At 46.4% G+C, this 24,354-nt stretch overlaps 1 protein-coding gene across 2 annotated transcripts in view; it reads left to right on the plus strand.

Annotated features, from left to right (window-relative positions):
* tenm1 (teneurin transmembrane protein 1) overlaps nt 1-24,354 on the plus strand; it is a 349,430-nt gene that overhangs the window by 308,064 nt on the left and 17,012 nt on the right. For both annotated transcript variants that reach the window (XM_038305307.1, XM_038305308.1), the window contains 7 exons: nt 7,954-8,037; nt 8,397-8,591; nt 16,163-16,250; nt 17,720-17,916; nt 19,335-19,648; nt 20,116-20,288; nt 23,121-23,365. In XM_038305307.1, the coding sequence (XP_038161235.1) occupies nt 7,954-8,037; nt 8,397-8,591; nt 16,163-16,250; nt 17,720-17,916; nt 19,335-19,648; nt 20,116-20,288; nt 23,121-23,365 (1,296 nt within the window). The remainder of the gene's footprint in view (nt 1-7,953; nt 8,038-8,396; nt 8,592-16,162; nt 16,251-17,719; nt 17,917-19,334; nt 19,649-20,115; nt 20,289-23,120; nt 23,366-24,354) is intronic.

Consider the following 24,354-nt stretch of genomic DNA (forward strand, 5'->3'; position numbering starts at 1 on the left):
GGATGGGTGGGTGGAAAGGGTGAAAGGACGGATGGATGGATGGATTTGGGGGGATGGATGATGGAAAGATGGACCGGGAAAGGAACGGGGAGGGAAAGGATGGATGGATGGTGGGGGGACGGAAAGGACGGATTTTATGGAAAGGATGGATGGATGGATGATGGATGGACGGATTTAGGATGGGTGGGTGGATGGATGGAGGATGGACGGGTGGATGGAAAGGATGGAGATGGGTGGAAAGATGGGGGAAGGATGATGGGCGGGTGGAGGAAGGGCGGACGGGGCGGGGCGGGCGGGGCGGACGGGTGATGGATGGATGGATGGAGAATGGAGGGGTGGACGGGTGGATTGGGGGATTATGGAAAGGATGAAAGGATGGAAAATGGGTGGGTGGATGATGGATGGGTGATGGGATGGATTTTGGGTGGGTGGAAGGAGGACGGGGGGGGGAATGGGGGGGGGGGGATGGGGGGGGGGGGGGGGGGGACGGGGGGGGATGGATGGATGGATGGTTATGGGTGGAATGGGTGGGTGGATGGGGTGGGAAGGGGGGTGGGATTTGGATGGATGGGGGAAAGGGGGGGGGGGTGGGAATGGTGGATGGGGTGATGGATGAATGGATGATGGAAAGGATGGATGATGGATGGATGGGTGGGGGAAAAAAAATTTAAAGGATGGGTTGGGGGGGGGGTGAGGGGGGGGGGTGGGGGGGGGGGGATTGGGGTGGATGGGATGGGGGGGGGGGATGATTGGGGTGATGGATGATGGATGGATGATGGATGGATGGATATGGATGAATGGAAAGGATGATGGGTGGATTTAAAGGATGGATTTGGGTGGTTTTATGGATGGATGGATGGGGTTTGGGTGGATGGGAGGGCGGTTGATGGAAAGATGGTTTGGGTGGGAAAGGGCGGACGGGTGAGGATGGACGGATGGGGGGGATGGAAATTTTGGGTGGGTGGATGGATGGATAAATGGATGGGTGGATGGATTGGGTGATGGATGGATGGAAGGGGGGATAATGGATGGATGGATATATGGATGGGGCGGATGGAGGATGGGTGGATGGATGATTGGGTTTGGGTGGGTGGATGAAAATGGGTTTGGGTGGTGGTTTGGGTGGATGATGGATGGATGGATGGGTGATAAATGGATGGATGGATGGGGTGGATGGAAAGATGGATGGATTGGACGGATGAAAGGATGGACGGGAAAAACGGATGATGGAAAGGATGGACCGAGGGGATGGGGGATGGATGGACGGATGGATGGATGGGTGGGATGGACCCGGGTGGAAAGGATGGATGGATGGATGAAAGGATGGATTGGGGCGGACGGACACGGACGGATGGGTGGATGGACGACCACGGGGGGGACGGGGGGGACGGACGGACAGATGATGGGACGATGGATGGATGGATGGGTGATGGATGTGGTGGACGGACGGACGGATGAGGGTGATGGATGGATGGATTGGGTGGAAAGGGCGGGCGGACGGAAAGGGTGGACGACGTAGGGCGGATGAAAGGGGGGGATTGGGTGGATTGATGAAAGGACCGGGTGGATGGATGGACGGGGGGGAAAGGGGCGGATGAGGGGTGGAAAGGAAAGGATGGAAAGAAAGGACGGATGGATGGACGGACGGACGGAGGGGCGGACGGACGGGGCGGGCGGACGGACGGACCGGGCGGGCGGACGGACGGGTGATGGATGGGTGGGAGGATGGAGGACGGAGGGTGGATGATGGAACGGACGACGGAGGGAAATGGATGGACGGATGGATGATGGATGAGGATTTGGGTGGATGATGGATGATGGATGGATGGATGGGTGATGGAAAGATGGATGGATGGATGATTGGGTGGAGGAAGGATGGGTGGAATGGGTGGTGGATGATGGACCGGGCGGGTGAGGATGGACGGGTGGGGGGGATGGATGGATGGATGGGTTTTGGGTGGGGATTGGTGATGGATGGACGGGCCGGGACGGGAAAGGATGGATGGATTGATATGGAGGGAAAGGGTGGATTTATTGATGGATGGATGGAGGGACGGACCGGACGGATGGATGGATGATGGATGGAAGGATATGGGTGGAGATGGGTGGATGGATTTATGGAATGGAAAGGATGATGGATGGGTGGGGGGATGGATGGACGGATGGTGGGTTTATGGAAGGATGGGGATGGATGGATGAAAGGATGGATGGGTGGATTGGGGGGTGGAAGGATGATGGAGGATGATGGATGGATGGGTGGATGGGGGAAGGTGATGGGGAAAGGATTGGGTGATGGAAAGGATGGAAGGAAAGGGTGGGTGGAGGGTGGATGGATTTATGGATGGATGAAAGGGGGGATGATGGATGGATGGAGGATGGATTTGGGTGGATGATTTGGGTGGGGTGAAAGGATGGATGGATGGGGTGGAAGGGGTGGAAAAGATGAGGATGGATTATGATGGATGGACGGGGAGACGGACGGATGAGGGGTGGGTTTGGGTGGATGGATGGGGTGATGGACGGATGGATGGATTTGGGTGGATGGATGGATTTGGAAATGGATGGGTTTGGGCACGGAAAGGATGAGGGGGGTGGAAGGATGGATGGATGGGTGGATGGATGGATGGGCGGGGGGGGCGGACGGGCGGACGGATGAATTTTTAAAGGATTGAAGGGGTGGATGATGGATGGATTGGGTGGGGGATGGATGGGTGGAAAATTTAAGGACGGAAAGGGCGGGGGGGAGGGATGGGTGATGGATGGAAGATGGTTTATGGATGGGGGATGGGGGGATGGAAAGGATGGATGGATGGAAAGGATGGTGGATGATGGATGGATGGAGGATGGATGGATTTGGGTGGATTATGGATGGGATGGAGGACGGATGGATGGATTTTTTTAAAGGAAAGGAAAGGATGGGAAAGGATGGGGGATGGATGGATGGATGGATGGATGGATGGATGGATGGAGGATGGATGGATGGATGGAAAGGATGGATGGGTGATGGATGGATGAAGGGGTGGATGGATGGATGGATGGAATGAGGGTGGATGGATGGGGGATGGATGAGGATGGGGTAAGATGGGGGTGGAATTTTTGGAAGGGGGATGGATGATGGATGGATGGAGGATGGGTTTGGGTGGTGGGGTGGATGGGCGACGGAAAGGACGGACGGATGGATGGAAAATGGATGATGAAAGGATGGTGATGGATGGTGATGGATGGATGAAATTGGGTGAGGAAGGGGTGGGTGGACGGAAAGGGCGGACGGGCGGACGGGCGGGCGGACGGATGGGGGAGGATGGATGATGGATGGATATGGGGTGGATGGATGGATATGGATGGGTTGGGGGTGATTGGATGGGTTTAAAGGGAAAGGATGGGCGGATGGAATTTGGAATGGATATGGATGGATGGGATGGATGATGGGGGAGGTGGTGCGCGGTTGGGTGGATGGGAGGGGAGGGGGTTTTGAGGGTGGATGGATGGGTGGAATTTGGGTGGATTGATGATGGGTGGGTGGTTTATGGATGGATGATTGGGTTTGGGTGGTGGGGATGGATGGATGGATGATTGGGTGGGTGGATGGATGGATGATTTTGGGTGGATGGATTGGGTGATGGATGGATGGATGGGTGGGTGGGTTGGGTGGATGGATGGATGGATGATGGATGGTTTGGGGGATGATTTTGGTTTGGAAAGGAATGGAAAGGAAAGGTGGATGATTTGGATGGATTTTTTTGGGTGATGGGGTGGGTGGAATTTGGGTGGGTGGAAGGATGGATGATGGTGGATGGATGGATGGGGTGGACGGATGGGAAAGGATGGGTGGGTGGATGATGGATTTGGGTGGATATGGATGGGGTGGATGGATGGATGGAGGGGTGGGATGGGTGGAATTGATGGATGGATTTATAAAAGGGTGGATGGATGAGGGGGAGGATGGAAATTGGGTGGATGATGGATGGATGGGTGGGTGGATGGAAAGGGATGGATGGAGGTGGCGGGGGGAGGGGATTGGACCGGGGGTGATGGATGGAAAGGATGGTGATGGGTGGATTGGGGGGAAGGTGGATGATGGGGGGGGAGGTGGATTTGGGTTTGGATGGGGGGGGGGGGGGTGTGGGGATTAATGGTTTGGGGGGGAGGGGTATTTGGGTGGGGGGTTGGGGATGGTGGGGGGGGGGTGGGGTACCGGAACGGAGGACGGACGGGTGAAAGGGTTGGGGGGTGTGGGGAGGGGGATGGGTGTTTGGGTGATGGATGGAATGGATGGATGGGTGGGATGGGATGGATGGAAAAAAATGGATGGGGGATGGAAAGGATGATGGGATGGATGGGAAGGGGAGGAGGAAAATGGAGATGGAAAGGGATGATGGATGGGTGGATGGAATTGGGTGATGATGATGGATGATTGGGTGGATGATGGGGGATGGATGGGAGGGGTGGATGAAGGATGGATGGATGGCCCGGAAAGGACGGACGGACGGACGGAAAGGGATGGGTGGGTGGGATGGGTTGGGGGAAAAATTGGGGTGGGTGGATGGGGTTTGGAGGATGGTGGGGGATGGGATGGATGGATGGGAAAAAGGGTGTATTGGATGATGGGGTGGATGTTTGGGTGGAAAGGATGGATGGGTGATGGATGGATGGGTGGATGGATGGATGGGTGATGGAGGAGGAGGATGATGGATGGATGGATGGAAGGGGGAAGGAAGGAGGGAGGATGGAATGGGTGGGTGGAAGGATGATGGAAAGGATGGATGGATGGGAAAATTTATGGAAAGGATGGATGGAGGTTGGATGGTTGGGTGGTATGGAGGAGGAGGGAAAGGGGGAAGGGGTGATGGAAGGATGGATGGATGGGGTGGAATTTTAGGATGGATGATGGATGGGTGGATGGATGGAGGAGGAGGATGGAAAGGATGAAAGGATGGATGGATGGAGGATGGATGGGTGGGTGGATGGAGATGGATGGATGAATTGGGTGGATGGGTGATGGATTGGGGGATGGATGGAAGGGGTTTGGGGGAGGATGGATGGATGATGGAAAGGATGATGGATGGGTGGATGGGGGAAGAGGAGGAGGAAGGAGGAAGGATGATGGAATGGATGGATGGATGGGTGGGTGGATGGAAAGGATGATATGGATGGAATTGGGAGTGGATGGACGGATGGGATGGGTGATGGAAAGGATGGATGGAAAGATGGATGGAAAAATTTGGATGATGGATGGGTGGATGGATGAGGATGGATTTGGAAAGGATGATGGATGGATGGGTGGTTTTGGGGGACGGAAAGGATGGATGGATGGAATGGATGGAGGAAAGGATGGTGGATGGATGGGGTTTATTTATGGGTGGGTGAGGGGTGGATGGGTGGATGGAAAGGATGGATGGGTGGGTGGAGGGTGGGGTGGAGGACGGATGGATGGGGGATGGATGGGTGGTGGATGGATGGATGGGTTGGGTGGGTGGAAAGATGGGTATGATGGATGGATTGGGTGGATATGGATGGAAAGGGATGGATGGGTGGATGGATGGATGGATGGATGGATGATGGATGGATGGATGGATGGATGATGGATGGATGGATGGATGGATGGATGATGGATGGATGGATGGATGATGGATGATGGATGGATGATGGATGATGGATGGATGATGGATGGATGGATGGATGATGGATGGATGGATGGATGGACGGATGGATGGATGGATGGATGGATGGATGGATGGATGATGGATGGATGGATGGATGATGGATGGATGGATGATGGATGGATGGATGGATGATGGATGGATGGATGGATGATGGATGGATGGATGGATGGACGGACGGATGGATGGATGGATGGATGGATGGATGGATGGATGGATGGTGGATGGATGGATGATGGATGGATGATGGATGGATGGATGGATGGATGGATGATGGATGGATGGATGGATGGATGGATGGACGGATGGATGGATGATGGATGATGGATGGATGGATGGATGGATGATGGATGATGGATGATGGATGGATGGATGATGGATGGATGGATGGATGGATGGATGGATGATGGATGGATGGATGGATGATGGATGGATGATGGATGGATGATGGATGGATGGATGGATGATGGATGGATGGACGGATGGATGGATGATGGATGATGGATGGATGGATGGATGATGGATGGATGGATGGATGATGGATGATGGATGGATGATGGATGGATGGATGGATGATGGATGGATGGATGGATGGACGGATGGATGGATGGATGGATGGTGGATGGATGGATGATGGATGGATGATGGATGGATGGATGGATGGATGATGGATGGATGGATGGATGGATGGACGGACAGGTAACGTCAGTCTTGTTTATCACCTTCTGATTCTCTGTCAGTGTGAAGAAGATGCAGCAGTAGTGATGACCTCACCAGGAAGGCGTCTCATAAGTCATCAGGCGCCGTTACACCTGCTGCCATATTCCAGCGCTGCTCTGATGCAGACTCTCTATTTAAGGGCTGAACGTTCCACTGGCCCCACCCACTTTGGGGTTTGGGACAGCCCTTAGTGTGATTGAGCCTCTGCAGGAATGGGGGGGTCAGTACTTAGGGGCCGGTTAGGGATTGATCCTACAGCTGAAGGTGGAGGAGGGGCCGTACCTCAACATCACGGAGCTGGAGAAAACTACAGACCTCCTGATTGAATACATACATGGTCAAACTGTTCAGAGCTTCATTAAGTCACACAGCAATTTAAGCAGAGAAGAAGAAGAAGTCCATTTTATTCCTCTCTGAACCAATAACTGAGCTGAGTCAAATCAATCCTGTTCAAATGCTGAATGAATGAACCATATACCTCACCATGTGAGTGAAAACCGGCTTTAGCCTGTTTTTGATATTGTTAGCCAATAGCCGATTAGCCCATATCAGGCTAATTAGCTGGATCGGATGTCAACCAATTAGAACGATTAGATATCGGCTGATTAGTCGGATTGGATATCGGATCAGATATTAGATTGGTGCATCTCTATTTTTAGGTTTGCAGATGTTGCTGAATGTAAAATAATGTAAAGTGCTAATAAATAAAAAAATATAAAAGCCTTTTTAGCAACCTAGAAGATCAACCTTGGATCTGTATGTGTGTCGTTTCTAAAAAGGAGGCAGGCAGTCTGTAATGAATCTGATATGACTTCCACCACATCAGCCGACTCTGAGTTCAGGTCAGAATAGTTTTTAGAGGAGGCTGCCCATCATCACAGCTACACCTCATTAGCATAAGCAGAGGGACGTGTTGCTCGCCGTCTTGGCTGAGGGACGTGTTGCTCGCCGTCTTGGCTGAGGGACGTGTTGCTCGCCGTTTTCGCTGAGGGACGCGCTGAATCCCACTTGATGAATCTCTCCACCTCTTAAAATGGGATTTCGGAGCGAGCCTCCTTCCCTCTCTCATTTGACAGAGCCTATAATTGGACATGTCAGTGGCAATTTAACATGATCCATTTATTTACCAATCCATCCTGAGAGTCATCAATCACCTGATCCCCCCCCCCCACCATCCCAGCCACTCGCAGCGCCTCGCCGTCGTTCGCAGTTTGTTTGTGCTATGTGAGACGGACAGCAGCGTGGGCGGCGGTGAGACGGCGCGGGCTTTGACCCCCGCAGTGTTAGCGGACACGGCGTGCTATTTGAGCAGGCAACCATCATGGTTATTGGTTGACATTTGGAACGCAGCCGAAGCGAGCCGGTGTGAGACTTGAATAAACACGGGGTAGGCTCCCTGCCCGCCGCTGACCTTTGCATGAGCAGCGAGGGTCAGGAGGCCTAATACTATGTTATTAAGGAGATATTATTTGTTCTACCTGTAACTGACTCCTGTGGGCAGCTGCCATCAAGGTTTCTATAAAGTTTCTTTTATAAAAGCATCCAGTCTGACATGATGTGTGTGACTTTGCAGGTGCGACTAGAGTGGCCCACAGATCTGGCTGTTAACCCGCTGGACAACTCGCTCTACATCCTGGACAACAACATTGTTCTGCAGGTAGAGGAGAGACGCTTGAACTTATTCAGTCACTTTATAAACCTCACATATGAAAAAAGGTCATAATTTATTCGCTCTCCCTGAGATCCACCCAGATTGTGAGTCTGCCAAGATAGATAAAAGCAAAGGATGCCATCACAGGTCACCACAGGAGCTGTTTATTACCAAATGCCATGGAACTCATTCTGCAAAGTTAATGAGCAGAGCTTTTTATCAGCAGCTGGAGCAGAATCAGGCTCGGCCATGTTTGATGTGCCGGATCAATAAATTCTCTTATATTATCAGCAGGTGATGCTGTGAGAGCAGCGCCTGAGCGTCACTCTGCCTCCCAGAGAATAAATGACAGTGTTTGTGTTTAGGTGTCAGAGAGCCTTCAGGTGCGGATAGTGGCGGGGCGTCCCATTCACTGCCAGGTCCCAGGCATCGACCACCACCTGGTGAGCAGAGCTGCGGTGCGTGCGACGCTGGAGGCCGCCAAAGCCATCGCCCTGTCGAACCTGGGAACGCTGTTCATCGCTGAAACGGACGAGAGGCGGATCAACCGCATCCAACAGGTATCCTCCATCTTTCCTGCTCCTTTAGTGGAAGGTTTACCTTAAAATAACGGAATCTTTTATTGAACTTCATCTCAGACAGATTTTTCTTTTTTGAAAAAGGATTGACCTTTAGTTGGAGTAAATGTATTCAGTGACGAGGAAATTCCACTGTGATGAAAAGGTGTTTTTAACAAAATCTTTGCTCCCACAATTATTGGCTCACCTGATGTTAATACATTTTATACCAAACCTACGGCGGCCCTGAAGTGCAAACTGCAACTACAAATCTAAAAGCGCAACTACATAAAGCAAAGCGCAACTACATTAAGGAAAACAAAACTGCATTAACCTACCGGAACAGGTAGGTACCAGTGGGAAACATGAGACATCGCTGATTGGACGACGGCGCCGTTTGACCCTTGAACCGGAAGTTGCGTCGTCTGAACAGTCCAGCTTCTTTTAAGTGTGTCTTCACTGTACGCAAACTAACGGAAAGTTCGTGATTAGTCTTGAGCATATCCAGTATCACCTCGTACGTATGTCCTGATTCTAAATATTCCTGGATAACGGCAGCTATGTTTGGGGCGCCGACAATATCCATGTTTTCAAAAGCCGCAGCAGGCAGAATGACTTCCGGTTCAAGGGTCAAACGGCGTCGTCGTCCAATCAGCGATGTCTCATGTTTCCCACTGGTACCTACCTTTTCCGGTAGGTTAATGTAATTGTGTTTTCTTTAATGTAGTTGCGCTTTTAGATTTGTAGTTGCAGTTTGCACTTCAGGGCCACCGTACATACCTTTGTTCCAGGAGGACGGCTCTCCTTCCTGTTACATTTACACTGAAGAATCATTTCTATTGGAGACATATTAGGTCCCTGCCCTGCTGGTAGAACCACTGCGTATTACGCTCAGCTCTAGTCTGTCATGCAATACAAGAAGCATTTGGAAGAGAAACGGTTCTTTATTTAAACATTTCTTCAGGTCTTTATCCACACTTTACTTTCTGTTTTACACCAAACCCACTCAGACTGCATGTTGCCAGGAAACTCTAGGTCTCATTTGACCGAATGATGCTTTGCTTTTTGAACAGAGTCGATTTGAACAAACTCCACATGTGAAGATCTCTGATGTTCAGATTGAAAAGGTTTCTTGCTTGACTTGCTGTCATGCAGAGAGTGTGCTGCAGATCTGCAGATCTCTAAGAAAGAACTTTGAAAATTCATGTTTCTCTCTAAGCTTCTTAGTCACTCTGCATGTTGTCATGCTGTCATGCTTAAATAGTTTCCTCATCGCTGGGTTTGTCATACTTGCAATTGTTCTGAACTTTGTATTTTATCTTAAGTATATAAAAGGTTAAGAAAAAAGTTGTACTTAACTACCTCATGAGGGGCAAATTATGTCTTACCTGTTTTTATTCATACATTTTTTCTTCTTTAACATTTTGAAACAGATTAACGGAGTTTAACCTCTGCTCTTCCCTGAGCAAACGGCACATCGTGGATAGCTACTTTAAACATTTTAAAAAGTCAAGTATAATAAAAGTTATATAATGTTTTTCTATGAGTTTGTTTGGTTTGCTGCACAGCATGTTTTATTTATAAACTATTCCTGTTTAACATGGAATAAGCGGCGCTGTCATTCCTGGGTTCAATGGAAGGATTTTTCTCATCTTTGGGTCGATATTGAAATGAAAAATGATGGAGCAGTAGAGACTGCCACGGTGTCTTTGCTTCTGCTGCCACTTCTTAAAGGTTCTATATCATGCTAACTGAATATTTTTGAGCATTTAAATATGTTATAATACCAATCCGTCATCAAAATCGTGCTTTAAGTGTTAATCTGCTTGATTCATGTCCGTCTGCTCTCTGAGCAGCAGCTTCTCTCCGTCCTTGAGAAGATGAGGTCATCACCCTCCTATGGAGGCCAGTGATTAGCAGGGGGCGGGGCTACAGGAGGAACATACCTGGACTTTACCTGCCCAGGAAACAACATGCCTGCTTTTTCTGATTAATGTGAAATAATATCTGCTGAAATTTAAACACCTAATCTATAAAAAGTTCTTGGTCTGCGACGGGTCTCAGACTTTGATCATTCTTTCTAAAGAAGAGCCTGATTGCCAGAAGTGTCAATTATAACTAATCTATTGATAAGCTGCGTGTATTACGCAATGTTCCGGAAACTGCACCAGAAAACAAATACTGTTTCTAAAAATGTGCAGAGAAAGAAAAAGCTGATGTGGAGCTAATATAAGTAATCAATCACAGATTTCCCCTTTGCTTTAAGGCAGTTTGCACTGCAGCTGCTTCTCACCAAGGCAGTGTTTAGCTGGATTTCACTCAAGTTTGGACTTTTAAAACTTTTCACCCCCAAAATAATAAGAAATAAACTCTAAAGGTTTGTTCTCATTTAAGATAGACGTTTCTTTCTTTGTCTGTGAGCTAGCAGCAGGATGCCGTAGGACTGTAGCATTTTAGCTTGAACACCTGGAAAACATTCGATCAATAGTCTTTGTGGCCTGCAGCACCATGCTGGGTCTGTGTGGAGGCAGACAGGATCATAATACGCCTCAGATGCCTTTTTGATGGTGACCAACCAACCTAGCTGGTAGGGCAATGAAAAGGTTGTTTTTTTCTTTTAGCGGCGTTTTTTTTTTTCTACTTTTATTCCAGCAAGTTTCTGTTAACTTAGATGAAAAGTCAGTTCAGAACTAAAATAACCCATCTGTTGACATTAAAACATTTATGTGGCCACAGATATCACTTAGCAACAAGTGCAAGTTGCAGTTTGGGTGATGCTGACTGCAGCTCTGAAATGAAAACACAGAGACGCTTCTTCAAGACGTGGACTTCCTTCTTTTTATTGAACGCTGGGAAATCTGCAGACATGAAACACAGAATGAAGACATGACATGAAGACATCAGTGACTTCATCGAGTCGTACGATAACGGTCACTTCTGACACCACTGTACAGTCCTGAGCAGACAGTCATTAAAACACAACAAATGACACATTTGTAGCGCTATTAAAACGCAAATAAAACAAAATACGATCAAAATACGTCATTTAATTCACTTTATTTAAATAGCTCTATATCACATCATGTCATCACAGGTCACTTTAAAGAGATTATTCAACCAGATCATCCAGTCAGATTGATTCAGTTTTAAACCAGCTGATGGCGTCGACTCATTTCCTCCACCTTATTGAAACCGTACAGAGATCGGTCCGAGCACGGTAACCATGGTAACTGCTGAGTGTAAATGGCACAACTGAACCGGAAAGTGCCAGACCCAACTGAACTCTCAATTCTGGCTCGGTTCTCAGTGAGCAGACCGCCTCATCTCCTCAGTCAGCCTCCGTAATCATTCAGAAAATTCTAGCTGATGATTCTGCTCAGCGTGATGAAGCTCATCGTCTGTCGTTGTTTCCTGCGTCTGGAAGCCCTGATTAGACGATCATTTGTCGTTTCCACTTCCCAAAAGCCGACTCTGTCAAGGAAATCCACCAAAGGCTGCCTTCTTCTCCTGACTCTCCTCTAACTTCCTGAACTTTACAGGCGCCGCCATGTTGGGTCGCTTGTTTCCCTCTAGAGAGCAGTAGTACCGTAGATCGCCACTAGGAGGCGAGGAACCGTGCTAGCGTGGCGTGTTAACGGTCGTAAGGAACCGACCTCGGCACCGATCGGTTTTCATAGCGTAGTGTGAATGGGGTTACTGACTCTTCAGCAATCCCTCACACTAAGCATGCTTGTAGCGACAGTGGAGAGGAAAAACTCCCTTTGAACAGGAAGAAACCTCCAGCAGAACCAGGCTCAGTGTGAGCGGCCATCTGCTGAGGCCCACTGGGGTTCAAGGAGACAGAAGCAGAATCCTGATAATTTCACATTCCTGCAAGAATCTCAGTCTCCTTTTTATTTTATTTATCAAACGCAAATCTGTGAAGCTCACATCCAAACCTCCAGATTATAACACTGGAAATAAAGAAATGATACTTTAAATATATCTTATGCATATTATAAAGCACTTCCACTATGTGAGCCACAGCAACAACAATTAACTGTTGCATTTATTTATTCTAACATTTATTGCTTTTATGCGTAAACGACCCTTAAACTGTCAAACCAAGCTAAGTGGTGAAATAAAATGAATAACGGCGTGTTTTCAGTTTGCACTGATGAATGAATATTTGTGCAGCGTTTTCTATCTGATTTCTGTCGTGTGTTTAAGACATCAAAAACCACGTATGACTGATGCAAATGGTGTGTAATCCAAGAGATATTCAATTAAAAACCGATCACAGACACAGTAAGCATATATTGCACAGGGGATGAAGAATGACAGTCAAATTAAATGCAACATTTCATGGTTAACAGCTGACAGCAGTTGCTTCTTGTACTGTTTAGCATCAATTGTTTTTCTTTTTGTTGTTGTTGTTTAGTAAGGCTAGTGAGAGGAGCATGCCTTGGCTGCAGCGAGTGTTTGGCTCCGTATGCGATCTGCTTTCCACACGCGTCTGTCTGTCACATGGACGCAGGGCAGCTGGCCAAAACATGGAGGCCTGCAGAAATGAATACATGCTGGATTTTTATTTTAGTCTTTAATACAAACAGTGAAGTTATTCATTATGCATATTAATAGAGCAACATTGAAGCTGCAATCATTAGCTTACAAATTAGCTTCATTGTGGCTGCATTGGAGGTTGATTGGATCCAAATAGAGACTGTTAAAGGAATATCATCTCAGAGAATCAGAATCAGACATACTTTAATAATCCCAGAGGGAAATTACTTAAACCCATTTCTAACTTTGTCATATTAGTTTAAATCAAAGGTCCAGTTTCCATCATGCAACACCTCAGGAAATGATTTAAGTTTTTGCTTCCCTCCTGCTGAGACTAAAAGAAAATAAAAACCCGATCAGAGCAGCTAAGCAGGTTCCCCCATCCTGCATGAAATGGAGGTGTTTTCCTTTGGTAAACATGATGAAATCTTTTTTAAATTTATATCTTCCTGCTTGTAGTTTAAAATTTCCAACATGCTTGATAAACAAAAAACTGAAATGCAAATCAACTTTTCAGACGGAAGGTATTGGTGATTATTACTGTATGTTTATAAATGAATGATGGAGCTGAAGCCTGTTAGCTTAGCCCAAAGACCTGCTGCTGTGTTTTCTGGCCAAACATCTCCTCTGTGGTCCCATCTGTCCAAGAGGCATTGCTCCAAAACTCTTGTTTTTGCCTTGTTTGCTCAGATGCACATTTTGAAAATCTAGTTGCCATCTTCTGTTTTAAGGGAAAAGGATTCTCCTGGAAACGTTTCTGCCATAATCTGCCATATTTCTAAAGGCTCCATCCTTCATCCCACTGCAGAAAAAAGCCGTCATGTTTTTCCTCCTTATTCCTACTAAACAAAGCCGGAATTAGTTTATCACATAATCAGCTGATTATCAAATGAGGGATTTCCTCTCTGATACATTATCTGAAACACGGGCGTAGGTTTGCATAGGGACCATAGGGACATGTCCCTACCAATATTTTGGACAGACCTATTTGTCCCTACCAATAATTAGATTTGAATAACATGTTTATAATTTCCAAATCAGCCAGTGTGTGTGATCACAGCCTATTCTTTTTCTCTGGCAGCTCAGTAGCTGCCGCTCCGTCTTTCCTGTCCCTTAAATCAGTCACTGTCCTGTTTAGCTCCACTCTCATTGGTTGCTCTGCCTCAAGTTCCGCCTTCTCTTCCTGATTGGCTGTTTACTTCTCCGTATGCGTTTGTGCGTGCTTGGAGCACGAAATAAGAATTTTATTCACTCTCGTTACTGAAATTAATATTAGGCTACAAAACTAGTCCTGATGAAAAAAGACTTAATTCTATCTAAACTAAAACAGGCGAAAGCTGCTGATTGCTGATTCTTAGCCGACTGAAACAGAAAATATGAAGGTTTCCATTTTAACGATACTTCATTGCAATTACTGTTTTCATTTTATGCCCCTCTGAGGAAGTTCAGCTATAAATAGCAGGTTTTATTTCTTTTATAGAGAATAACAACACAAGATGGCGCCTAAACAGCTGCTGTTTTTGTTTAGAAAGAATGATTACGGTTCCACATAATGTTGATTTTTCTTTGACTATTTCTACTTTTAAAAATAAGATAAAGTCAATAACAAACAGAGGAACACTATTTACATTGATTTTATTGGTTAAGTTAATTAGTGCAAACATTAGTCTTTGGTAAAAATGCTTGAATTCGGCTGTTTATATTGAATATTATTACATTACAGACAAGAAGGTGTTTCCTTTTAATAATTGTTAAAAGTGATTTTATATTGGAATAAATTTAGTCAAAATTTTAGTGTTGTGTTTTATAGATGATGCCACTAAATGTAAATACAATAAACGTATTTGCCGTTCCTTGAACGTGTTATTTTGCGTTATTTCATGATACAGAGAGATCATTTAAAAAAATAAGACTGTTTCACCCGTTTACCTTTGCACAATTCTATATCTTCAAAAGGAAATAAAGGATCAGTCCACATATAACCGGCATATTTAGACTAGATTTGGTTAAATAGGAACATATTAACCTACTGTCTTAGTCACTGGTACGTTTAAATGCAAACCTTTTCAAAGTGGAAAATAATTAATTCCACATTAATCAGAGTCAAACATTGATAAACAGCATCTAATGTGTGCAGTGCTGATAAAATTAGTATAAAAGTAGCAAGAAACGCTGCTTTTCTCTTTAAACGAAATGCACCCTGATGCTCACGTCAAGCTTAAAAGAAAGCAGGCATATTTTTGCAAAGGTAAAATAACATTAATGAAAGTTAGGACCAATAGTGTCCTTACCAAAGTGGAAATCAGACCTACGCCCTTGATCTAAAAAAGCATTTTTTCTGAACCAAACAAACAAAAGAAATCAGGTATAGCTTTTTTTAAACTGTCAAAACTCACTGAATTCATAAACTCTTGTAGAGCTGGTGAAGATTCTCAGTCATCCAGGTCAGAGTCATTCCAAAAAACGTAGAAAACAATCCACTGGACTTTGTTTCCCAGTTTGAAGACGTTTCGCTTCGCATCTTGCAAAATTTTTCAATTCAATATTTCTGGTATTTAAATTGAAAAAGCTTCCTGGAATTTAAGCAAAACGTCTTCAAAGTTGGAATCAAAGTCCAGTGGATTGTTTTCTAACTCTTGTAGTCTGCATGTGAAGGAAGAAGCTGGCGTGGAACGAGCATCCACCATGTTAGGCGAGGAAAGGTTGGATGAGGGAAGATGATCCTCCTGGAACTGAAAGCCCAACAAAAGCTTTAACTGCTGCACTTTTATTTACGGGTGTCAGAGTAAAGCTAGCTCAGTTATTAATGAATGAAATTATAAATGAAAAAGGATTTGCCTGCAAGACGCTGCAGGTATATGTCAGTATTTATTGTTATTTATTGTGATGTGTTCTATTATTTTATTGCTTTCTCTTCTTTGTGTGTCGTTCAGAAAGCTTGATAATGAAAGAGGCTTTAGAAATGATTTCCAGTGACCTCCTGCAGAACTTCATGCTCATGTTGAATGCATTGGTTTTTGTCAAACCCACAGGTGTCCACCAACGGGGAGATATCGATCATCTCTGGAGCCCCCACCGACTGCGATTGTAAGATAGACCCCAACTGCGACTGTTTCTCTGGTGGGTCATCACACAGACGCACACATGAATGCAAGATTAGGTAATGTCAGAGTATTAGATTAGGTCTAATAGGATTACAGTCCTAGGAGGCAAAACAGCATTTAGGAATCAATTTTGATCATATCTTCTCTGCTCTGGAGGATATTTAAGCGAAAACAAAAAACTGGACAATTTTAAAGGTTAACATGATTTGAAATAGTAAGTATGTGTAGATATCCAGAGAGTGAAGCTTTCAGCCTTTAGGTCCCAGCTGTCTGATAAATTTATTAGCAGTGCTTGAGAATGTGTCTTCCTCTTGTCTATCTCCTGCAATGTATCCTTCTCTACTTTCAGTCAGACTAAATTATTCAACTCAGCTGGAATCCAAATGTCTGGGAGAAGCTGCCTTCGCTTTCTCGCTTTAAACATAGCAAAAAAAAACAATAAGGATCTTTATGTAAATGGTGAAACATACAGCAGAGAGAAGAGGAGCTATAATGTCATAACAGAGGATGTCATTTGACTAAGAGAGTACCTGGATGCAGGAAGCAGAGCGGGAGATCTTCCCTCTGTTCTCCTCTCTGCCAAAACCTGCAGCTACGTTTCAGGAGGAACCAGCTTCAAGAGAAACCTTTCAAATCCATTCAAATTACAGCTGCTGGAAGAAAAAGCTTCCTTTTAGACGGTGAATGTTTTAACCGGTTGGTATGTCATCGGAGGGCACCTAAAAAAAGTGCTGAAAGGAGAGGAGGAAAAGGCCCAACAAATAAGCAGATGTTCCTTTGACGGTTAGGCCTTGCTTTCATTGTAAGTGTCAGAGGATGTGATTTTATCATTTAATTCCGCTCATAAAAATCTGCCTCTCCTTCTCTTCAGAGCGGAGGGAAGTGTCTCTGCCACGCCACAAGCCAATGGGCTGTAACCATCCCTATTTCTTCGATTGTACTTTGCATATTTTCAATCATGTCTTGCTGTTAACAGATGATTACTCTCTTCAGAAGCTTTCCGTTTCCATCCCCTTCACCGTAAACAGCCGCGTGGTGTCTTTGAACGCACGCCCGTCCGCGAGCACGCCGTTTCCTCACACACACACGCCAATGAGGACTGTGCATGCTGTCAGGAGATAAACCGCCATCCTGCTGTCCGTACGCAGCCATCAGAGGCCCCTGCCCCTCTGCTGACAGCATCAGAAGACCCTCACCTTCCCTCTTATCCTGCATGCGAACGCATTCAGTCAGCGGACACCGCGGTCTGATGAGGTCACTATCGAGGTGGTCATCGTTCCTGCTGCTTTGGGAATGCTGTTTCCCTACGAGCCTGACTCCTGAGGCAAACCGATAAGAGCCTCGGCGCCACCATCAGGTCTTCATGTTATGAGGCAGCTGGTTTTGCTGCTTGGTGCCTTTCAGGGAAATATCAGCGATCCATGTTTCCAGCTGAAGATCCTTATTGTTCATCCAGGAATAATTGACTCTTCTTCTTTTTATCAGGCGATGGAGGCTATGCCCGGGACGCTCGCCTCAAAGCCCCCTCCTCCCTGGCTGTCGCCCCCAACGGCACTTTGTATATCACTGATCTGGGCAACATCCGCATCAGGGCCGTCACCCCCAACCAGCCTCAGCCCAGCCCAGCTGGACTGATGGAGATCAGCTCCCCGCAGGACCAGGAGCTGTATGTGTTCAGCCAGGTAGGCGCCGCTTCAGCCGGGCCGGTTAACAGAGCACAGCTGCATCAAGCAGCTAAAGGCTGCATGTCAGTGAAAAGGTCAGAATCTGAATACACTGCGTGGGGTTCAGGTGTGGAGGTGTTTACTTATGTTCGCAAATGTAAACAACAGAAAATGATACATAATTTTACACAAATTAACTCTTTAAAAAAATCAGCAGCAAACAAACACTTCAGTCTGCAGCACAAAAAGCTCCGCTTTGCTTAACAAGTTTTACAGCTAAAGGAATGATTGATGCAATAAAGTATTCCTCCCTTAGTTCAGCTCTGACCAATAATGGAGCATTTAGTGGGAGATAAAGAACCTCGTCTGTTTCCAGGCCTCAGAGTTTCCATTTAAAACATTCAGCCTGATGAAGTTCAGCAGAGGGAGGAGTTCCCATTTAAACTGGTGTTAAGTTATGAGAAAGTTTACAAAGCTCTCCTAAAATATGTCAGTAGACCTGAACGGACAGATGAGACCAAGACTGAACTTTCTGCTTCGACATGAAAACAACTGGTGGTAAAAAGCAGCGTAAATATGCAGCATTTCAGAGAAAACTGATGTTTTTCTACCTGCAAGAGGCTCAAAATGTCCTGAACATGTTTTAAAAAGACCAAAAGTCTAGAACTAAAGGTCCTAAAGTCACTATTCACCAACAGATCACGTTTATTTAGCTGACTGAAGACGGCAGCTCTTATTACATGAAGAGGAAAATCCCCAAAGGACTCATTTCTAGTTGTAGTTAGTTGGTTCTACTCCTGCATCTGTAGAGAAAATCTGTAGAGAAAAAACATGTCCGTCCGTCCGTCTGGTTGTGTTTGAGACATTTAGCAAATAAGATATCAGAGTGAAGAGACTGAATGATTAAAAACATTTAAAGACATTTAAAAACCAAGTCTTCCTCTTTTACTCAATCATAAAATATTTGATGGTCTGTCACCTAAAATTGGAGACAGGTTTGTTGCTCCGATGCTTTTATAAATCAAACAGACTAAATTGAATCTTATGTAACCGTTAGATTTGGTGAAGAAGTGATTCAGCCTGAAGCTTCTCTGCAGCTGCTGATTGATTCTAGAACATGTTTTCTATCCCAGCCGGACCGGTTCATGAAGCCAAGCTCACATCAGGCCTTTTTTCATTCACAACTGTTTAAATGTTACTTTCCACATTTCAATAGGAATAAAATTTAAATAAAAAGGATTAGAATAAAGGAAGATCTAACTAAATCATCCTCCCAGAAATGACACTGATTCTGCAGAAAAAGATGAAACTATATTAGGCTCCATTTAAATCTATGATGTAAAGAAATTAGTTCTATCAGTGGGACGTTTTTTTAATCCTATAAATCAGTAATGTCTAAAAGATGCTGTGATGACGTCTCTGGTTCTGTGTGACAGAACGGCTCCCACATGTTCACCAAACACCTCATCACTGGACACTTCCTGTACAACTTCTCCTACGGGACGGACGGCCAGCTGTCGGGGCTGACGAGCCGCGACGGCCGCAGCGTCCAGGTGAGGAGGGACGCTCACGGGGTCCCGCTGTGGCTGGCGCTCCCTGGCGGACAGGTCTACTGGCTGTCGCTCAGCAACAGCGGGATGCTGAGGAAGGTGTCGGCCCAGGGTCACGACCTCGCCCAGATCTCCTACCACGGCAACAGCGGCCTGCTGTCCACCAAGAGCGACGAGAACAGCTGGACCACAGTTTATGAGTGAGCTCCCACTTTAGATCTAAACTGCTTCCTGGATTAACGCTGAATATGTCCATTTTTATTCTGACAGCTTCACAGGGATGTTATGAAGTATGAGTGCCATCTAGTGGTCAGCCGAGCATCTCCTCCTTCTGTGGAGGGAACTTTTATGGAGGAATTTAGCTTTTTTATCTGTAGGGCTGAGAAGCATCTCTGCACACATTTTGATCACATACATGTTTGCTTCTGTACATACTGTGCACACACTAAACCAAATCGGTGTGAATTATTCACCAGTGGCAGCTCAGTCTCTGTCTCAGACTCCACAGCTGGGTAATTACACTTATAAATCATAGTTGACATCCACTCCGTGCCAATAAAAGATGGAGGAAAACAAAGGGAGCATGGATGTGTGCCTGCAGGAGGAGCCGCGCTTATCTGCATGCGTGTGTGTGTGTGTGCTTATGGTTTTCTGCTCATGTCCTCAGGTACAGCAGCGAGGGGCGTGTGACCAACATCACCTTACCCACGGGTGAGGTGAGTGGTTTCCATGGCAACCTGGAGCGCTGGTCTCGAGTGGAGGTCGAGGCTTCCAACCGTGAAAACTTTGTCACCAGCACCAACTTGTCTGCGAGCGACACCATCTACACGTTCAAGCAAGGTGAGGCCAGATGAAGCACAGCTGCAGGTGTGTCAACAAAACCTAACCGAGAAAGAATGAAGCACGTCGCCTCTGTTCACCACAGAGGTGTGACTTTATGAGTCATGCTGGGGGGGTTAAAAAAACACATAGATGGTACCCACACACACATGTTTACACTATCGGGCTTCACCATTCAGCTCCCAGCCTGTGGGTGTGGCCATGTCTTTAATACCTGGTGGGGACAATTTCCTAGGAATATGCTACATTTTGGGGACTCATAGGTACTTATGAGGACCAACAACTGGTCCCCATAAGGAAAGTTTCTCTACTTGGGGTGGGGGTTAGGTTTAGGACTAAGGTGTGAATTGAGTTTAGGTTAGGTTTAGGGATAGGTATGGGTCGGTAATGTTAGGGTTAGGGCAAAGGTCACGGTTAGGCCATATAAATTAGTGGGAAATGAATGGAAGTCAATGGAAGGTCCCCACAAGGATATTGTGACACAACATGTGTGTGTGTGTCCACTGCCATTCAATAAACAGGTAGAGAGCAGCCAGCATGACGTGGAAGGAAACTCCTTTCCTCCCGTCGCCCTAGATAAAATGCGCCGCAACCTTTGCCCCCCCAGATGTCACGCCATGGTCGTAGAATCTATGAGTCATCAATTTCTCACATCGGGTCTTTATTAACAAACAGTGACATGAACTCATGTCCTGGAAACAGCAGAAGGTGTTTAGATCAGATGAGTCCAGATTATGATTATTGGCCCACATGGGAAACGCCGTGTAGAAACAAACACATCCGACCGCCGCGGCGAAGGAAAGCCGCGTTTGGCTGAAAGGTTTAACAAAGTTTAAAAAAGCTCATTTCTTTAAAGAAAGTTTTATTTTAAAGTGCTTAAAGCAGGGAGGCAAGTTTTTTTCTATGATAATTTTTTCTCTATTTATAATGAAATAATCTGTCACCTTTTTCACCTTTTTCACCTTTTTTCTGAGTTCTAACTGAAATCCTGATGAAATTAGCAAACCTCCAAAGAGCCACCGATGCTTTCGGACTCTTCCTGTTCATCAGCGATGAGCCGAATGTTTGCAGGAGACGTTATTTTTCTTTCCATCTCTGTAGAAACGTTCCGTCTGAATGTGATCCTTGCATCACCAGAAGAGGTGACAGCAGGAAGAAAAGGCCTTTTTAATTAATTCATTCCCTCCATTGATGGTGAAGAAGAGAGACAGATTCCTACTGACTTGTGAAATGTCTTAACAACAGTGGGGGGGCGGCGGCGGGGCCAGAAGAAGAGGGCAGAGATGAGAGGAGGGGAAAATGAGAGTGGAGTGGAGGAGCCACTCATGGGAGCAGTTTCTTCTCATGTCAGCCCTTTAATTGCTTTCCAGCGGTTGTCACAATGACAGCAGCGCTGCAGAGAGGGCGGGGTGCACTCCTGATTCACACTCACGGATGGACTTGTGAGTGTGAATCACAGGCAACAATAACCATAGAAGGAAGTGGGAATGGAGAACTATGTGGTTTATTAGCTGCATTCCTTTATAGATAATCTCATTTTATTTTCCTTTATTGTTTCTTGTTCTGTCAAGGTTGGTAGAGATGTGACTTATAGTGAGATTAATCAGTGTGAATTATGACTGTGAACAATATAGAAATGAGTAAAGTGTTAATGAGAAACCTTTCCAACTACTGAGGCTTCCAAACACTCCCTCCCTCTTCCTCTCCTCTGTCCATCGCCTCTTTTTCATTACTCTCTGTCTCTCATTATCCGTCCATCTGCCTCTTTTCTCTCTTTCCTCCTCTTTGAATAGATGAGATTTTTCTAAAGCTTTTGTAGCTCATACAGTGAAGTGCTAAGCCCTCAGCGAAGGGACTGAAGCAATCAGTTTAAACAGAAACACGCAGCCAGGCAGCGCACTGGCTGTCTGTTCAGTGCACTGTCTGTTCAGCGCACTGGCTGCCTGTTCAGTGCACTGGCTGGCTGTTCAGTGCACTGGCTGGCTGTTCAGCGCACTGGCTGGCTGTTCAGTGCACTGGCTGTCTGTTCAGTGCACTGTCTGTTCAGCGCACTGGCTGTCTGTTCAGTGCACTGTCTGTTCAGCGCACTGGCTGCCTGTTCAGTGCACTGGCTGGCTGTTCAGTGCGCTGGCTGGCTGTTCAGTGCACTGGCTGGCTGTTCAGTGCACTGGCTGTCTGTTCAGTGCACTGTCTGTTCAGCGCACTGGCTGGCTGTTCAGTGCACTGAACAGCCAGCCAGTGCACTGGCTGGCTGTTCAGTGCACTGGCTGGCTGTTCAGCGCACTGGCTGGCTGTTCAGTGCACTGGCTGTCTGTTCAGTGCACTGTCTGTTCAGCGCACTGGCTGTCTGTTCAGTGCACTGTCTGTTCAGTGCACTGGCTGTCTGTTCAGTGCACTGTCTGTTCAGTGCACTGGCTGCCTTTTCAGTGCACTGGCTGGCTGTTCAGTGCACTGGCTGCCTGTTCAGTGCATTGGCTGGCTGTTCAGTGCACTGGCTGCCTGTTCAGTGCACTGGCTGGCTGTTCAGTGCACTGGCTGGCTGTTCAGTGCACTGGCTGTCTGTTCAGTGCACTGGCTGGCTGTTCAGTGCACTGTCTGTTCAGTGCACTGGCTGCCTGTTCAGCGCGCTGGCTGCCTGTTGATGCTGCTCTATCTTGCTGTTTTTTTCTCAAGGTTGCTCTTTCAGCTACTGATGGTTTTTCTTCACACTTTTTTTCACATGTGTTGCTGCATATTTTCTTCCCTTGTGTGCATGTGTGGTTTGTCTCTACAAACGTGTGACCTACCCATGGAAAATGCACGACCCCCCCCCAACGACCCAACCACCAACAGAACACGCTCAGAACTCGTACAGAGTCAGCTCAGACGGCTCCTTTCTGGTGACGCTGGCCAGCGGGATGGAGCTGCTGCTGAGCACCGAGCCCCTCCTGCCGGGAGGCGCCGGGGGAGGGGTCAGCCCCACCGCCAGCCGCTGCAACATTAGCCTGCCTGGAGACCACGGCCCCAGCCTGATCGAGTGGAGGCAGAGGAAGGAGCAGACCAAGGCCAACTACAGCACCTATGAACGCAGACTTAGGGTTTGTCCTTCACACCAACCTGTTGCACCAAAGCTGCACCATCAAACACCTCTGCAGGGGCCCTACACCCCCACAGGGGCAAAACACCCCCACAGGGGCAAAACACCCCCACAGGGGCAAAACACCCCCACAGGTTCATGGAAACCTGAAAGAGCAATTCAATAAAAAACTGCAAACATTTAATCACAAATTATTGCAACCATTTTTGGACTTTACTTAATCATATTTAGTTACTTTAACACGATTTCATTCATATTAGTAGGATACGACATACAACTAAAAAAATATTTTAAGCCTCTATCTGTTGTTCCCTGGGCTCCACTGCAGCAGAGAAGCAGTTGTTGTTTTTTTAATAGTTTTTCAAGATGAAGCGAAGTTAAATGTGACTCTGTTACTGTTAGTTATCAAACTAAGAAAATAAAGTCTAAGGAAGTTTTCATCCAGAATTGTAGAAAAATGTTCCTTTAATAGAGTAGAGCAGTAAAACTTCTGGCCTTAAAACTTTTTCATGCATTACTTTTATAATTTAAGTCATTTTAAAAATGCTACTTTTACACTTTTACTGTAGTAAAAAGCTGAAGTTGATCCTCTAACTTCCACTAAAGTGTTTTTAAACAGCAGGATTCATAGTGGAGGAATAAACATGAATATTTTAGACGTCTCTATTTATACGAGAGAAATTCTTTTTTTTTCTGTAACGTTAAAAAACGTCTCGGTACCTGAATTAAATGTGTCCCTCTGTGATAAATCTTCTCCTTAGTTTCTCTCTTGGTTTAAAATAAAAGGCCTTTAAAGTCCCTCTGATCTACTGAGCTGCTCTTGTTTTTCTGGTGATATCGTTTTCATTTCCTTCTCAAACGCAGCCAGGGATTGTCCCTTCGCTCTCTGCAGCTCAGAGCTACGAACGGCTCTGCTTGCTGTTGGATGTTCTGAGTGAATCTGAAATCTGTGGGTGTGGGCCCATAGATTAGATGACTCGCTTCCCAAAC

The sequence above is a fragment of the Cyprinodon tularosa genome, unplaced genomic scaffold, assembly GCF_016077235.1.
Source record: "Cyprinodon tularosa strain WSP-4 unplaced genomic scaffold, ASM1607723v1 ctg555, whole genome shotgun sequence".
Classification (NCBI taxonomy): Eukaryota; Metazoa; Chordata; class Actinopteri; order Cyprinodontiformes; family Cyprinodontidae; genus Cyprinodon; species Cyprinodon tularosa.